The sequence below is a fragment of the Lepidochelys kempii genome, chromosome 10 (genome assembly GCF_965140265.1).
Source record: "Lepidochelys kempii isolate rLepKem1 chromosome 10, rLepKem1.hap2, whole genome shotgun sequence".
Classification (NCBI taxonomy): domain Eukaryota; kingdom Metazoa; phylum Chordata; order Testudines; family Cheloniidae; genus Lepidochelys; species Lepidochelys kempii.
Genome location: NC_133265.1, coordinates 45,094,178 through 45,112,831, shown reverse-complemented (window position 1 = coordinate 45,112,831; position 18,654 = coordinate 45,094,178). Strand labels below are relative to the sequence as shown.

Sequence of the window (18,654 nt, the reverse complement as noted above, 5' to 3'; positions counted from 1 at the left end):
CCAAACTGAGGTGTTTCACAACACTTAATCAGGAAAGAGGTGCAAGAGACACTTAACTGGAACTCAACCATTTAGGACCAGCTTCAGTTATTCTTTAGTTACAGAAATGTAAACAAAGCTTGAATATATAAATTTCAACTTCCATCTGTGTTGCACTTAAAAAACAAAAACAAACCTAATTCAGGTATTCAGAATTCTTAGTTTTGCATTTTATATCAGTCCATCCCTTCATTGACTTTCCTAGTTGTGTGCAGCTGGCAGATGTTGCCTACTTGTTAAGTGTGGTCAGTGTGACCATCTCCTTAGGAAGCTCCAAACTGTTGCTTGGAGGAGATTGACCAACTACATGTTTCCAAACCCTCTGTTCTCAAGGCCAGGAGGAGAGAAGTAGAGAGATTTCACTCTCAATTCAGGTAACATCTAAAACTATCTCTTGATTCCTGAGAGCTTCAGAGGTGCACGCCCTTCTCGCACAGGCAGCACCAAGCAATCTAGTTAGAATCATAGAATACCAGGGTTGGAAGGGAGCTCAGGTGATCATCTAGTCCAATCCCTTGCTCAAAGCAGGACCAATCCCCAATTTTTGCCCCAGATCCCAAATGGCCCCCTCAAGGATTGAACTTGCAACCCTGGGTTTAGCAGACCAATGCTTAAACCACTGAGCTATTCTATCCCCCTAGACATTAGAAGAAAGGGAAGAACATGAACTGCATGCCCAACTTCTCTGGTTTTGCACTGAAGGAGAGCTATGCTACTTCTGTGCGCAGGCAGCAGTTGAGAGGAATTCCGCTGACAAGACAGTCCTTCCTTTTTTATGGAGGGCAGAAAGGCAGTTCCTGCCCATGAGAAACTAGTGTTTGCAGGTCATGTTGGGTAGGTATACAGTGCATTTGCTTCTTGAGCTGCCCCATCTCTACTGTTGTAGTGTCTGGTTTTGAGAGTAGTGTCAAGGGACCAATGTGCACTATAGCCTGTGCCTCTGTAAATTTTGGACCTTCTCCTTGGGAGTAAGTCCAAACTATCTGGTCTTTTTATGAAGACCAGGCCAGCGGTAAAGAGAAATGTCCTTTTGCAGTACTTAGTTGGCTGTCTATCGTAAGGGGGACAAGCACACTACTTTCTTGTAAAGCTGTGTAAACCCTCACTGTTTCCACCCCACCTGCATCTGTTATGATACTGAGCTAGTTTGGAACCTGTGGCTTCCTTTTATTTTTTGTTTTGGAGTAAAACATCAGCTGGACCATTTTGGAGGAATACTTCTAGTTGCTCCCAGCCAATCTGAGGGCTCTCAGCGTAGGTGTGGTCGTCTTTGTACAGTGAGTTCTTTCATTGTCTTGTGAAAGACTTCTTGCAAGACTTCTCCTGTAGTGGATGTTTCTCTTTATATGCTGTGCAGCTGAAGGTATGGCATCCTACCCAGTACCAAGGAAGTGTGTATATACTGAGAATTGGGAATAGATTCTCTAGTCATATTAATCGTGGCATCCAAACACTGAGCAGAAAATTACTCGGAACTTTTTGACAAAACCATGGCAAACTGACTGAAGAAAAAATGCTTCTCGCAAGCAGCCAAAGAATTTCAATTCTTCTGTTGATTGAAGCGGCCCTTCTATGGCTTTAATGCAGGGGTAGGCAAACTGTGGCCCACAGGCTGTTTTAAGCCAGCCCGTGAGCCGCACCACGCAGTTCGGCCCTGCTCCAGTTGGGGCGAGGGGTCAGGGCCTGGCTGGGGCACCGGGTCAGGGACTGGCTGGGGCACCAGGTCGGGGGCCAAACCATGCGGCTTGGCCCCACTCCGGGGCTCCAGCTGGGGTACAGGGTCCTGGGCCGCACCACGCGGCTCCCGGAAGCTGCGGCATGGCCCTGCTCCGGCTCCTACATGCTCCAATGGGAGCTGCAGGGGCGGTGCCTGCGGATGGGGCAGCATGCAGAGCCGCCTGGCTGCGCCTCCACGAAGGAGCCGGAGAAGGGACATGCCACTGCTTCTGGGAGCCGCTTGAGGTAAGCGCTGCTCAGAGCCTGCATCCCTGAGATCTCCCCACGTCCCAACCCCCTGACCCAGCCCTGATTCCCCCTCCCACTCTCTGAACCCCTCAGTCCCAGCCCAGAGCACCCTCCTACACCCAAACTCCTCATCCCTAGTCCCACCCCAGAGCGTGCACCCCCTTCCGCACCCCAACCCCAATTTTGAGAGCATTCATGGCCCTCCATACAATTTGTATTCCCTAACGTGGCCTTCAGACCAAAAAGTTTGCCCACCCCGCTTTAATGCTGTCTATTATTGGAGAGACCAGTTACAATTCACAAAACTGATGGATGTGAGAACCTGAAATACATGTAATTGAATAGATGGTTATCAGGGGAAAAGGGAGGGAACTCAGAAATAGGGACCAGATTTCTTGTATTTGTGTAGTAGCTCTGAGTGCATAACTGCTTAGTCACTAACTTGTTCAGATAGCTGTACAATTGAAATATTGGCACAAATGATACTGGCACAAAATAGGGAGAAATGGGGCCAAGAGTGGACAGCAGTGCTTAGTGAAGACATGGTTAAGAGAATGCTTAAGGTGATGACTGGGGAGCTGGTCCAGAGCTGAGTGTCTAATTCATTAATTAGAGAGGAACCATGTTACAGTTGGATCTGGTGGATTGTGAACTGTCAAGGTGAAAAGCCAGGAAAATAGTATTGAGATTGGAAGAGAAGGGAGAGCCCATAATCAAAATCAGGATGTCAAGAATCTTCAAAACACTTTACAAACATTAACATTTCTTTCCATTTTCACAGATGTGGAATCAGACAGAAAAGTTTGGCACCTACTTTCTGAAATTTTTGAAGTGTGCAAATGTGTTTCTAGCTTGCACATGCAGCCAACACACTCTGTTCACTGCACATAGAAATTAAGTGCACCTGATGCTTTTAAAAAGCTGGTGTGGGTGGTGTTCCCAGTCTACCTGCGGAGTCTGTCAGAACCAGAATTAGGTCTTGTGGGCTCCTCAGATCATACTGTACAATAAAGATCCAATTTGTAAACTCATTCATTTAAAGAGTGTACATGAAATAGGCTCCTGCAGCTTTAACAAAAACAGAAATCCAGCTGTTCTGTGCTTTTGTTTTCTACACTAAGCAGGTTTTATGAAGATTGTTTAGCAATGGTATAAATAATTCCCTTCATGGAAAGAAGCCAGTAATATACAAAGGACTCTTAGACTAAAAATTATTACATGTAGTTCTGTCTCACTCACTAGCAGAGGCTTCTACAAGGCTTTCTTTTTAAAATTTTCTTTGGCAATGACTCAGCTGAGCTAAAGTCCTAAGAGAATTTTCTGTCCTTGAAAATAACTTGAAGGTTGACAGGGAAATAAAATAGCTGTGTGATCAGCATATTCTTCTGAAGAAATTTGCTTTAGGGGAACAGTCTTTTCTTTTTGTGTGCATCATTGGGGTCAAGTCAAAGGAGAGCATTCTGTGCAAAATCTCCTACTGCTCTGACTGTTCTTGGGATTCTCTCTGGAATCCGAGAGTCAGTGCTGCAGTTCTGCCTGTATTTTTTTTATCCCTCCAGAGCCCCCTGTAAAGGAATCTTAGAATTCCTGTTAAATCTAAATGGGAGGCAAGTTTAGGAATCATGGTATTATCTTTGATAAATAAAAGCCAGCATTCCCTGTTCTAATCTGTGGAGAGTTACCTTTGTGGGTGTTGGATTGACAAAACTAAGAATCTTTGTAGATATTGTCGTGCATCTTCAGAGTTTTTTCTTCTTGCATCTTTTCTGCCAGTTGAAACCATCCATCCCCATTCCTCCCTGCATAAACACTTTTTGCCACAGAATTTACTTCCACCACTTAAAGGAGGTAGTCTGGTTAGTGGGTCTACTGGATGGATAGATTTCTCATCCAGTTCTGTCACACAACCGGATTCCAACTTGAAAATGAGGGGTTTATGTAGCAAAGCAGTAGCCTATTTCTGTTCCATGCATGGGCTGAATAGCCTTGATGATGATAGTCCAGCTGTCTCTTTCTAGACATTTAATCATGGATTAATCTCTGGATATTTGAGCACTAGAGATTTCAGCCCAAGGCAGGTCTTTTCTGCCAGGGAACAAAGAGGCTTGGCTGGGGTTTGAACAACTTGTAGGCAGTTCAAGTTCCAATCAAGATCTTTCTACTAATTGAAGAGGAGGCCTTAACCTGTATTTCTTACTCAATGGAAATCTGTGGACATTGGGGCCTAGAAACCTTGCAGGACAGGACATGGTTTGAAAATGAGACTAGAAACTGAATTATCTGCTCAGGTCTGCCCTTCCAGTTAGAGCTCAGCATATTGCATCAGTGTGGGGTAAACCTGTACAGCTATTGCCTGCACTCAGTACCTTCTGTGGAGGCCTAGAAGTCTTAACTCACTGGGGCTGCAGTTTAACATCTTTTAATCAACATTAAAGTCACTTATAGATAGCAACTGGTTTCTTTACAGGCAAACTTCTGCTAAGGTCTAGGTTGATTTAACTTTCCCATACTTTTAAAACTGAATTTCAGAAGCAGACTAGGTAGATCTTTGTCTTATTGGATTCCTTGTCAGGTTATGAACCTGTTAAAAAAGTTGAGAGTAGGAAATGCTAGCTTTTTTTCCATATGTAGGAAATGTCACCTCTTTCCATCTCCCCCATACCTGCTGGGATTCTTTGTGTTCTGTATTAATCTTCTTTCTTGGAGGCCCTTACCCTATTAACAATCCTACCATGGCCATAGGATCCCTCTCCGCTTTCATTATTACTGCAGTGTCAACACTGGGTATGAGCAATAGGTTAACGCACTAATAGCTGAACCGTATTCAGTCATTGGTTTTCAGATGTAGGGTGGATTTAATTTAAATCACTAGTCAGGAAGACTTGATTTAATCATGGATTTCTACATAAGTGCATTCTTGTTGGTTGTTGTAACCTTAATACATATTCTTCACAACTCGGAGATAGATGTAGGTTTCCTTTTTAGAAGGTACACACTATACATTTTTAAAGTGATTTATTTTGAAAACTTCAGATTAGTTTTACAGCTATATCAGAAAATGAATGATTGGTTGCTTCAATTACCTTTGGTAAATGAAGCAGATGTTTGAGGTCACTGGGAGGTGAACTATCTCCAATTCAACAGGTTACTTATTAATATTTGGAGGACTTTCTTGCCATGCTGTATTTTAGGAGGCGAACATCATCAGACAGACATTTAAATTGTTTCATTTAACTAAAACAACTACATTATGTATTCAATTTCAACAAAAGGAAAGAGTGAGCCCCTTACTGAATGAGGGAGGCAACCTAGTAACTTTTTCCACATCCTGTTAATGTACTCAATGCTTTTTTTGCCTCCGTCTTCACAGATAAGGTCAGCTCCCAGACTACTGCAGTGGACTGCACAGTATGGGGAGGAGGTGACCAGCCCTTTGTGAAGAAAGAAGTGGTTTGGGACTATTTAGAAAAGCTGCATAAGCACAAGTCCATGGGGCCTAATCTAATGTAATCTAATCGCCTTTTATGATGAGATTACTGGTTCTGTGGATGAAGGGAAAGCAGTGGATGTATTGTTTCTTGACTTTAGCAAAGCTTTTGACACGGTCTCCCACAGTATTCTTGTCAGCAAGTTAAGGAGGTATGGGCTGGATGAATGCACTATAAGGTGGGTAGAAAGCTGGCTAGATTGTCGGGCTCAACGGGTAGTGATTAATGGCTCCATGTGTAGTTGGCAGCCGGTATCAAGTGGAGTGCCCCAAGGGTCGGTCCTGGGGCCGGTTTTGTTCAATATCTTCATAAATGATCTGGAGGATGGTGTGGATTGCACTCTCAGCAAATTTGCGGATGATACTAAACTGGGAGGAGTGGTAGATACGCTGGAGGGGAGGGATAGGATACAGAGGGACCTAGACAAATTGGAGGATTGGGCCAAAAGAAATCTGATGAGGTTCAACAAGGATAAGTGCAGGGTCCTGCACTTAGGACGGAAGAACCCAATGCACAGCTACAGACTAGGGACCGAATGGCTAGGCAGCAGTTCTGCAGAAAAGGACCTAGGGGTGACAGTGGACGAGAAGCTGGATATGAGTCAGCAGTGTGCCCTTGTTGCCAAGAAAGCCAATGGCATTTTTGGATGTATAAGTAGGGGCATAGCGAGCAGATCGAGGGATGTGATCATTCCCCTCTATTCGACATTGGTGAGGCATCATCTGGAGTACTGTGTCCAGTTTTGGGCCCCACACTTCAAGAAGGATGTGGATAAATTGGAGAGAGTCCAGCGAAGGGCAACAAAAATGATTAGGGGACTGGAACACATGAGTTATGAGGAGAGGCTGAGGGAGCTGGGATTGTTTAGCCTGCAGAAGAGAAGAATGAGGGGGGATTTGATAGCTGCTTTCAACTACCTGAAAGGGGGTTCCAAAGAGGATGGCTCTAGACTGTTCTCAATGGTAGCAGATGACAGAACGAGGAGTAATGGTCTCAAGTTGCAGTGGGGGAGGTTTAGATTGGATATTAGGAAAAACTTTTTCACTAAGAGGGTGGTGAAACACTGGAATGCGTTACCTAGGGAGGTGGTAGAATCTCCTTCCTTAGAGGTTTTTAAGGTCAGGCTTGACAAAGCCCTGGCTGGGATGATTTAACTGGGAATTGGTCCTGCTTTGAGCAGGGGGTTGGACTAGATGACCTTCTGGGGTCCCTTCCAACCCTGATATTCTATGATTCTATGCGCTGCATCCGAGGGTGCTAAAGGAGTTGGCGGATGTGATTGCAGAGCCATTGGCCATTATCTTTGAAAACTTATGGCGATCGGGGAGGTCTCGGATGCCTGGAAAAAGGTTAATATAGAGCCCCTCTTTAAAAAAGGGAAGGAGGAGGATCCAGGGAACTACAGGCCAGTCAACCTGACCTCAGTCCCAGGAAAAATCATGGAGCAGGTCCTCAAGGAATCAATTCTGAAGCACTTTGAGGAGAGCAAAGTAATCAGGAACAGTCAGCATGGATTCACCAAGGGCAAGTCATGCCTGACTAACCTAATTGCCTTCTATGACGAGATAACTGGCTCTGTGGATGAGGGGAAAGCGGTGGACGTGTTGTTCCTTGACTTTAGCAAAGCTTTTGATATGGTCTCCCACAGTATTCTTGCCAGCAAGTTAAAGTAGTATGGGCTGGATGAATGGACTATAAGGTGGATAGAAAGCTGGCTAGATCATCAGGCTCAATGGGTAGTGGTCAATGGCTCCATGTCTAGTTGGCAGCTGGTATCAAGCGGAGTACCCCAAGGGTTGGTCCTGGGGCAGTTTTGTTCAATATCTTCATAAATGATCTGGAGGATGGCGTGGATTTCACCCTCAACAAGTGTGCAGATGACACTAAACTGGGAGGAGTGGTAGATATGCTGGAAGGTAGGGATAGGATACAGAGGGACCTTGACAAATTAGAGGATTGGACCAAAAGAAATCTGATGAGGTTCAACAAGGGCAAATGCAGAGTCCTGCACTTAGGACGGAAGAATCCCATGCACTGCTTCAGACTAGGGACCAAGCGGCTAGGCTGCAGTTCTGCAGAAAAGGACCTAGAGGTTACAGTGGACGAGAAGCTGGATATGAGTCAACAGTGTGCCCTTGTTGCCAAGAAGGCTAACGGCATTTTGGGCTGTATAAGTAGAGGCATTGCCAGCAGATCGAGGGACATGATTGTTCCCCTCTATTCGGCATTGGTGAGGCCTCACCTGGAGTACTGTGTCCAGTTTTGGGCCCCACGCTACAAGAAGGATGTGGAAAATTGGAAAGAGTCCAGTGAAGGGCAACAAAAATGATTAGGGGGCTGGAACACATGACTTATGAGGAGAGGCTGAGGGAACTAGAATTATTTAGTCTGCACAAAAGAAGAATGAGGGGGGATTTGATAGCTGCTTTCAACTACCTGAAAGAGGGTTCCAAAGAGGATGGATCTAGACTGTTCTCAGTGGTAGCAGATGACAGAACAAGGAGTTATAGTCTCAAGGTGCAGAGGGGGAGGTTTAGGTTGGATATGAGGAAAAAAATTTTCACTTGGTGGGTGGTGAAGCCTGGAATGTGTTACCTAGACAGGTGGTGGAATCTCCTTCCTTAGAGGTTTTTAAGGTCAGGCTTGACAAAGCCCTGGCTGGGATGATTCAGTTGGGGATTGGTCCTGCTTTGAGCAGGGGATTGGACTAGATGACTTCCTGAGGTCCCTTTCAACCCTGATATTCTATGAAACAAGCATATGAATTTTTGAATTTAGTTAAACATTAAGGTTTTTTTTAAATCAAAATAGTTAAATGAAATATTTAAAAAAAAAAACAAATTAAATCTACTACATCAGCCAGGTCAACCTGAGAAACTTAAATTATTGGCTTGTGCAGCTAACTCAGTCATCTTCATCTTCATTTTCCTGTTTCTTCATAATCTGGAAAAGAAAAACAAACCTTCCTGCTTTTTCAGGTCCCAAACAATTTCTCAATTTGGAATGAATTAGTCCAAAGGAAGAAAATAGTCTTTCTACACCTGCAGAAGAAACTACTGCTGTTAAAAGTGAGATGATCACTTCAACAGTCTCTGAATCCAGGTGCTTAAGTGACTTCCACCAGTTCACTGGTGTGACTTTCTTTAAAACGTCATCAGCAAACATATATTTCTTGAATGGTTCACCCTTAGATCTGAAGTTTATTATAGTTGGCTTTATGGAGGGATGATTGTTGGATGTCCATGTGATAGCCAACTCCTCTTCTTCAGCAGTTAAGATTTGACCCTGGTACCGAGTATTGAGAATATTTGCAAGAAAATGAACTGTAGGTAGTGCTTGTTCCATTCATTTTTTTAATGCTTGTAATTTAACTCTGTCATTGCATATGTCTCTTTTTAAGATCTCACTCAGTTCCTTCCAAATTTCAACAGCATTAGCAATAAAACAGCTATTTCCCTGCATTTTATTCAAGGCAACAGAAATAGGCTTCAGGGTATTCAGCATGTGTTCAACATTTCTCTTAAGCCGAATGTTGAGAACTTTGGCTGTGACGGTGCTATCTATTTTTTCACAATTTTGTTCACAAACTGTCATTAGATTAGGCCAGTTCTTGATATAGTGCCTAAAACAGTCCACTACTGAGTTCCATCACACGTCTTGTGGGAGAGTTAGCTTGGTTCCTCCCACTTTTTTCAAAGCAGCTGCTGCAAAGTGGTTGTTACGGAAGTACTTTGAAATTTCAACAACATGAGCCTTTATTTCTGGAACACTGAAGCTTTTGACTAGGAGGCACATCAAATGAGCACCCCAAGCGTATATTATTAGCTTGGAACTCTCTTCACTCTCTCCTAAATAATTTTGTCTCATCTTGGATACATTTACAGCATTGTCTGTGGCACATACAACAGGATCATTGTGGACATTGCTCCACCTATCAAGACTCAGGTTAACAATTTTATTCTCTAGACCTTTTGCACTCTGCTCAATTTCTCTTTCATACATTTTATCCAGCAATTTGCGTGCTATATCAGCTCTGTTCGGTGGACTGTGTCCTGGTCTTAATGACTGAACCATGTTAATGAAGTGTGGGTTCTCAATTATACGGAAAGGAGAGTTTGTTGCATAAACAAGCTGGGCAATTTTTTCGTCAATTACCTCTTTTTGTAATCTGCTGGTTCTTATCACAAACTTATCTATGGTTGTTTCTGGATGATGGAGATTTTTTTTCTTTTTGTTGCAGGTCATATACTGTAGCTATGTGACATACGTGTTGTGACCAAAACACTATAATTGCCAGATAACTCTGAAACGGTAGAAAATGAGGGTGATCTTGAAGGTGAATAGTCTTCAGAAGCCTGTATGTTGAGGATGGATTCTCCTAAACAAAATGAGTCAATGCAATTATTTAATTATTACCATACTGCTCATTTAGTATTAGTCATTGCATTCACTGACACTCAGTACTACTTTAAAGGTGAAATTGTAAAAGGAAGATCTGCCAATTTCAGCTATTTATTTTTTATCACAACTGCATCTAAAATGATAGTACCATAGAGTAACAAGTATATTTTTTGTAAACATGAGAATTCAAGAATAGTCCAGAAGGAAGACAGGCAGTCCTTAAGAAAGAAGGATGACATGAAAAAAAAATTTACCAACCTGAAGGTAGATCCTGCATGTTCACACATGTTCCCTTCATCTTCAACAGCAGCTTCCTCCTGAGAAGGAACACTTCTCATGATGATGTTTCATTCGGAAAACCAGGCCTTGCATTTCTTTTTTGAACTGTTTAAATTTTGCACCCATGCCTATCTTACCCATGGGTAGAGGAACTTCATTAAAATATTCCCAAACTGGGTCTCTTTTACGGCCTGCTGCCATTATATGTTTTCCCTTCTAGCGAGAAAATGGTATGGTAGATCTCAAATCAATGAAGGCTACACTCAGAAAGACCTCAAGACTTCTGGAATATGCTGCTCAAACAGTTTCACGTTTGTTTCCACTGCCTGCCCCTCCCTTCTTACATTTATCTCCAGACTTTTTCTCCTTTTTCAGATCTAATCTGCCCCTAGCAATCTTCTATTTTGAAACTTTGCACTTTTAGAGAGAGGTAAGGGGTTGACTCTGTGTACACAAATTTGCAAAGGGACAATAGGGTTGAGGTCTGTTATTTCTCACATCTACCTATCTCTCTACATACCTATCAACATTTTTGCTGTTAACAAGCACGTTATCTCTGGAGACACAAATCCACAGTTTGAGAACTACAAAACTAAGCATCTCTGATGGTATCTTCTAGACTGAGCACTGAGTCCCATTGAGTTGATAGAAAGATTAACCTAAATAATCTATACAGTAGCCTCTAGAACCCAATAAGATTGGGTCCGTAATCCGTGAAGTATTGAAACTCATTTACAAAACTTTTCTTAAACATCACATGAGTATATTGTCTCATACAATAAATTAGGATTTATAATCTCCATTCCATGATGAGGTACCTTTGAGCTATAATCTATCTTTAGATAGGTTTTTCCCTCAAAAAGCATTTTATCAAAAAAATCCGATTTAAATAAAAAATAAGATTTAAATAAAAATAATTTAAATAAGAAAGCTTATGCTCAAATAAATTGGTTAGTCTCTAAGGTGCCACAAGTACTCCTTTTTTTAAAAAAGGTGAGTAGTCTGAAATTAGAGAAGTTCTTCATAGTAAGTGATATAATGTTCTCATAGCAGCTTCTGGGTTTTTTATCCATTCATTTAGATGACCACTAGCAGTCGGTTCTTGTGTTGGACAATTACATGCTGTAGTTTAACTGTCTGGGTGGCAATGGGTTGGCGTAAAATTTAAAAATGTCCATAGAACCAATTTTATTTAAATTTGACCATTTTCTCACTCTCTGGTTTGCAGGAACCAATAAAATCCCGTGCCCCTCAGCTTCATTTAGAGTACAGGTTTTATAAACAGCTCGGCAGTGCAGGTAAGTGAGTTTTTCCTCTCGTCTCATACAGAATGCTTATGCCTGGTTTTCAAGCAAATATTGCTGTAATAGTAACTGATGTTTGTGGCACATGACTGTCATTTGAAAACTTTATAAGGGGCAAATGAATCAGGCCTACCAGTAGCAATCTTTTAGAAGAGATTTTACTGGAATAGTAATTTAGCAGCATGATAAATAAATCCTATGACATTAAAACCTTATAAAGTGACCCACACCCTCCTCTTGTGTAATCTGGGCTATCCAACCGCTGATAATCGCTATGCTTGGTGAATTTGATAACTGCAGATGAGGGTCATAAATCCATAGATGGTGATTGTGTTTGTAATACATGGGGACCTTCACTGATCTAAAAACAATCTAGAACCAATTTACTTTGTACATATCTATGTACAAAGAACTGTAGTATGTCAAGGCACACTCCAGGACTTTCAGTGCTCTGTAACATTCCCACGTGGGATATTACTTCATGGCAAACTGATGTGCTGTAGGTTCACATCCTGGTTTGCTATGCAGTAGCTTGCTCTGTAGACAAGCCCTATCTTGAGGCCTCTGTGCTGTGCTGAGAACTAGGGTAGGAATAAAGAATCTGTTCACAAGAATACACCACTTCTAAATATATTCTGATGTACAAGAAATATTCAGGACTAATTTTGATGATAGTTCATTGACTTAGGGTTTTATATTAAATTTTATACAATTAATCACTGCTTGGATTACTTCATTGATTGAAGTGCAAACTGCCTTTAGCTTCTAGTGAATGACTCATCAGACCTGTGGTGGCCTCTGCTGGACAACTCTGGCTCTTCTGAGGTCTGCCTCAAATTTCCCCTTAACTCAGGCTTTCTTAAAAAGTCCACACAATATAGATATTCAAAACATTTCCCCTTCTAGGGTCCAATTTATTAAGTCCTGCACCAAGTCTTCAAAAGAAAACTTTTATAAAGTCTTCATTCCAGTTTCGGCTGTGCCCAGCCCCTCTTCCCTTAAAGTCTTTAAGATTTCATTTTTCACCCCAGTCACAATCTGGGCACAGCCTGTTCTTTTTAATGGTCTGTCTTCCCTCAGAGTTCAAACACTCTTCTGTTCCAGTTCCAAGCTGGGCATAGCCCTTTCTGCCTGAGGGTCTGTCTTCTGCTCTCCCAGCAGCTGTTCCCTATTGGTCAGCCTTCTCCACAGCCCTTCTGTGCTGGTATCTTCTACCTGTTATCTTAGAGCCCTACAGGAGCCTTCTTACTCCCTGAAGCATTGGCAGACATCTGCCACCAACCCACCACTGTCTGTCTCCCCCATATAAGGCTCACGTGCCTTCCCTTAAACCCAGCTGGGCAACAGGTAATCAGACCCAATGCACTGGACCCTGCTCCCTTTCTTTCAAGGGCCATTCACTCTGACAACTTTCAATAAGCAGAAGAGTTTGCTTTTGTAAGTTTAAAAAAGTAGACTTGTAGATGGAAGGCTTACCAAGGTAAGTGATGTGTGTCCAAGAGGTGGGTACACACTTCAGTCACAGGGCATGTACAACAATAAATAAATTGGATGTTTTCCATATTAAAGCTTAGTCTACACTTAAGTTTTGCTGGCATAGCTATGCAGTTAGAAGGTGGAAAAAAATGATATCCCAAACTGACTTAGCTATGCCAGCAAAAGCCCTTGTGTAGACAGTTATACCAGCAAAAAATTGCTTTTGCTGGTGAAGTTTATGTACTTCATGGAACTGGTATAAGAACTCTGTTACAGGTGTAAGCTCTCTTCCCACTGAAAGGATTTGCTGGTATAGGAATAGCCTAGATAAGGCCTAAATTTGTTTTCCTTTTTTATATGTAGCATTTGTGGTTGGGGCCAGCTGTGGAATTGGAATTCAGGTGTATGTGTTAGGAACAGGGCAAATATTGAAGTTTCATGTCCCATCAGCTTTTTAATAAGGCACTTCTAATATTTGAGCGCATCTAGAGGTTAAAAAGACCATTAAATAGAACACAACACATTAAAAGGAGGACCAACTCTTAAAAAACTTATTTCTCTGCTTCCAAATTACTAGAAATGTTGTGAGAAATCCAATATAGAGGCAGAGTGAATGCTTTCTAGATCTTTGTTTTGTTGATAAACCAGACTTATAGCTTCAGCCCTATTACTGAGGAATTGTGAAAACACACTTATTTCCCTTGGGGATTCTCTATCCCTATTCCACAGAATTAAATTTCCAGCATACAAATCAGATGGCAAAGAATTATCTTCTTAGTTTTTTTTTAAATAGAAGCATATTCTGGAGTTTTTTGACTACATAAACTGGACAAGCACAATATGTGGTCATTTAAAATGTGCAGGCAAAGTAGCCACACTCTTAATTTCTGCCAGAAGGCGAAAAGTTTGTACTGCTGTATTCGTTTTGACGGAGGTTCAACAATCCGATCAGACGCTACTGAAAGCAGTAATGGGCGGCAGAAATTACTTTTGTCCTAACAGTGTTGTTGTGCAAAAGAATGGTTATTTCAAAATTCCTACCTCTGTGCAGCTAAATATTTTATCTCTAGGCTACCTAGATAAAATTTCCAGGAAGGTCAGAGCACCAGCAGCTGGAAGAAGGTGTGCATGAAAGAACAGAGATGCTGTTGCTTCAAAGTGGCAGCTCTGTCAACTGCTTTGCATCCCTTTTCATTGAAGGGATTGAGGCAGGGGTTATCCATTGTAACTTTTGGCTGCTGCTGCAGCCTCAAGGAAGAACTAATTTATGATGCAGCAGCAGACACAAACCAAAATTAAAGTTTTTACATACTTTTCCTGAAGAGGGCCTCAAAATGCAGCTGTTTAAAATGACTGTTGTGGCTGGGTTGGTCTTTTTTAATGTTTTTTACTATTGCTGTGTATGAAGTAGTTTAAATTCCTATATTCGTAGAAATTCGAGGTAGAAGAGCCCCCTTAAAACATCTGAGCCATCTTTCTGCTGATGCAGGATTGTTCTCTACAGAAGATCATTTTGTCCAGTCTAGTTTTTAAATGTCTCAAGTAATGAGGCTTCCAACTCTTCCTTTGGTATACTATTTCATATCCCAATTTATCTGTCAGAACAAGTGCCAGCTTCCTCCTTTCTTCGGGGGTGCTCAACCCCCACTCTGGCTCAGGACCGCCACCACTCCACCCCTTCCTCAATCCCCCACCCTGCCCCACCTCTTCCTGGATAACTCCCCCCCTCCCCCCAGCGCCTCCTGCACACCACAGAACAGCTGATCGTGGCAGACGGGAGGCGCTGGGAGGGAGCGGGGAGGAATTGATCCCCGGGTCCGTTGGTGGGCGGGAGGCGCTGACGGGGAGGGAGGGAGGGAGTTGGCTGCCGGTGGGTACTAAGCACCCACTGTTTTTTTTCCGTGGGTGTTCTAGCCCACTAAGTCTGTGCCTATTTCTGTTAGGATTTGTTTCCCAGTATTTAGCCTAAATTTTATAGTTTTCTTATAATGCACACCCCTGAGCGATGTAAGTTACATTGACCTAAGTACCCGTGTGGACAATGCTATGTTGGGGAGAGAGCTTTTCCCACTGAAATAGATACCACCTCTTGTGGAGGTGGAGTTATTATGCTGATGGGAGAGCTCTATCCCGTTGGCACCTTCACCAGATGCGCTACAGCAGCTGCACTGCTGTAGCACTTCTAGTGTAGACTAGCCTTCAAATGACCCCACATTTGGATCACTTCCCTACCCTTTACTCCCGTGAGGTATAGCAAATTTCAAAACAATTGGTGTAAATCTACAGATTTTAGGTCACTTAGCAGAGTTGTCTTTTGAACAAGAGGGGCTTCCCCTCCTCAGCTAGAGCAGAGGTGGTACTTCAGTGTAATACCCCCAACTCACATTGCTTTCCAAGAGAGTTCTGCAGCTCAGCACCAGAGGCATTGTCGCAAGTATGAGTACACAGAAGTAATTCTTGAAAAACAGGTTTCAGAGTAACAGCCGTGTTAGTCTGTCTTTGAAAAAAGAAAAGGAGTACTTGTGGCACCTTAGAGACTAACCAATTTATTTGAGCATGAGCTTTCGTGAGCTACAGCTCACTTCATCGGATGCATACCGTGGAAACTGCAGTAGACATTATATACGCACAGAGACCATGAAACAATACCCCCTCCCACCCCACTGAGCTGTAGCTCACGAAAGCTCATGCTCAAATAAATTGGTTAGTTTCTAAGGTGCCACAAGTACTCCTTTTCTTCTTGAAAAACAGTTACCAGTAAGTAATTAACCCTTTTCTTGGAGCACTTCCTTTGGACACTGCTAGCTCCCTACTGTTTCCCTTGTCCCTCTTACAGTAATGTTTTCCCAGTATGCCTTTCTAGGACTGCCTCTTTAAATTTGCCAAATAGGTGCGGCCCTGAAGTGGCTGTCATGCAGTTTACTTCTGCTTGCTGCAGCTCTCTGCTTGCAAGCTGGTAAGTATCTTTTTTTCTTCAGCTTTTTTTGTCTTTGTTGAGTGAAACCTTTAGTGGTAAGGTGACCAGATGTCCCATTTTTTGGGATTTTTTGTATATAGGCACCTATTACTCCCAACTCCCATCCCATTTTTTCACAGTTGCTGTCTGGTCACCCTATCTAGTGGCCTACAACCTTTTTGTTTTTCTTTCTGCCATTTTACCTCAGTGTAGATAGTCCTATGAAAGTCCTTGTTTCTAGTCTGTACTCAACTGGCTAGTTCACATAGCCTCCTACAAAAGGAGCTACTTTTCCTTCTGTCTTTATAAAGGGCAGAGTGTGAGAGGTGTGGCTGCCAGAGGCAGTTGGACTAATTTGTGTTTAATAACCTCTATGCAAACTAACCATATTTACTTTTCCTTCAATGTTGATCTTAGAAGGAGTGGCCTGTCAAAAAACTGCATCAACATGACTATATCTGAAAGAGGGAAAAAAGCCTTTTAAATGGTCTCTCCCTATAGCTCAGTAGTGTGAGCCTGAATGAATGCTTGTGAGCATGTATCCTACGTAAAGGATGCTGAGGCTGTTCCCAGCTACGTACAGTATTGAGGTAAAACAATCTTACTTGCTGGAGGGTTGTCACCTGGGAGCTAGTGTTCAGTACTGCATCCATCCACACTCCTTTTGAAGGTTATGGGAGCACCTGGACACTTCTGCCATGAACTTAAACCAGTTCTAGTCAGGTGCAGGACCAGATGGTTAGTCTGAGGCTTGGTTCTGTGCCCTGCGGGCTCCATTTTAAGATCATTGCATTCCATGAACCCCTCTTCTTAGTGTGGCAACTTCTCCACTCTACCAGCAATGGGTTGGCCATTCCTGGCCCTTTAAGAACATAAGAATGGCCATACTGGGTCAGACCAAAGGTCCATCCAGCCCAGTATCCTGTCTGCCGACAGTGGCCAATGCCAGGTGCCACACCTGACCACTGGACTTCCTTCTTGCTGTGAGGCTTTGGTCACATAATTGGCCAGCCCTTCTGTTTCTGTACTGGCAGGGTAATTGTGACACTTCTCCGAAGCACCCAGGGTTGTAAAGTACCTTGCTACCATCTCCCATTAGCATGAGGAAGTCTTGTTTCTATCTGCCATGGGTCAACTCCTTGTCTCGCTGGGCAACACAAGCATTCTCCTCTAGGCCTTGCACACCCTGCTTTGTCTTCAGGTTGGCAATAGGCATACTCCAACATCTGAGTGTGTCCAGCCCCTGTTCTACTGGACATTCACTGTATTCAGATTTTTTACTCCCAAAGGAGCAGTAAACCCCAGTTTACCAGTTACAGTCAGATCACCCCTCCACTTAACACACAACACTTAAGTAAGTTTATAGTGAAAACACGTGAAAGTTTATTTAACCAACCACAAATATTTGAGTAATAGCAACTAGAAGTATTGGAAGCAAGTGCTTACATATGAAATAAAATATCATGCATTCTAGACCATAAACTTTATTAAGATATTCTTATGTCTAATGAAATATGGCTTGCCAGTGTTTTTTCAGCCAGGCAGGCTGTGATCCTTTTTTCATGAGACAAGCCATACTGTCTGCTTGTTTCCTAAGTGAAATCTTCCAGGGTGTCTTTGGTGTCCTTAGATCAGGATAGTCCTTTGTTCTTTTCATAAACAGGACACCCTCTGCTGATTGTTTTCTTCCTGTGGCCTCCCTCTCCTTGATTTTTGCAGTCTTTTAATCAGCATCTGGCTCTGTGTGAGACACACAATGACCAGACAGAGCGATTAGTGTCTGATACTTCCTGCTTGAAAGGAACCTGTTGAAGACCTGTTATCTCTTGGTTTCCTGCCTTAACTCCAAAGCGGTGAGAAAGTAATTTCCAGTATAGATACATATCTCCTTCAACAATATCTGTACTTACATTTTGAAATGATTGCAACGCCCATTGGGCTACTGTTCCTTGATAGAGAACTTACATGGCATCCTTTGGTGAATTTAAGTGTGCATATGTGACCCAGGCGATCCTTGTAAAACCTTGTGCATCCCCTGTGCCAGCTGGCACCAAGAGGTTCCAGGGTGACAGTATTGATGTAGAAGTCTACACCATATAGGGCGTTCCAGTCAGCCCCCAATTAGGCCCCAGCATGTCTCTTGTGGCTGATGAAAGTGGTCCAAATCCAGCTCTGGTTTCCCCATGCACTGTCAATCCTAATCACTCATATATAACCTTTTTCTTGAAGCCTCTGAAGTTAATGTCTGGGTAACAGAGTCATAAGCACTCTCTATTAGTTGTCCTACCAGCTGCCTCTCAAGGCTAAATTGGGATCCATCAGTTCAATACACTGAAAGGTCAGTTTGAAGCTGGTTATTGTGTGTGACACTAAAACTGTATCACCCCTTCGTCACAGCTGCTGAAAAATCTTTGCTGCTGTGTCCTTTTGGTCTGCTGGCCAAGTCTTCCCTTCATTCAGGGTGGCTCCTTCCAGCTGGCCCAACAGAATCCCAAACTTCTGGTACTCAGGTAAGCAGTGTCACAGTTCAGATCAACTGTACTTGTATTACCCCCTCCACGGTCTAGCAAGGGCACCCACTCTAAGCTCCATGCTCCTCAGCTGTCCCCCTCTCTTGGGTGGAGACATGCATTTCCTGTCTGAGGTATTTCAAGGCTGCACAGTTCGCTGATTATACTGTGCTATCCTCCAGTGAGGCAGACTGCCTAAGTGGTCAGTATCTGTATTTTGCTTTGTCTTCAGAGGC

At 42.9% G+C, this 18,654-nt stretch overlaps 1 protein-coding gene across 18 annotated transcripts in view; it reads left to right on the top strand.

Annotated features, from left to right (window-relative positions):
• Positions 1–18,654, top strand: part of CSNK1G1 (casein kinase 1 gamma 1) — a 258,268-nt gene that overhangs the window by 109,366 nt on the left and 130,248 nt on the right. For 16 of the 18 annotated variants that reach the window (XM_073363225.1, XM_073363224.1, XM_073363223.1 and 13 more), the window contains one exon: positions 11,401–11,470. The exons of 1 other annotated variant lie outside the window; for it this stretch is intronic. In XM_073363225.1, coding sequence (XP_073219326.1) covers positions 11,401–11,470 — 70 coding nt within the window. Of the gene's footprint in view, positions 1–11,400; positions 11,471–18,654 lie in introns of those variants that run through there. One more of the 18 variants, XM_073363214.1, reaches the window with a different exon arrangement.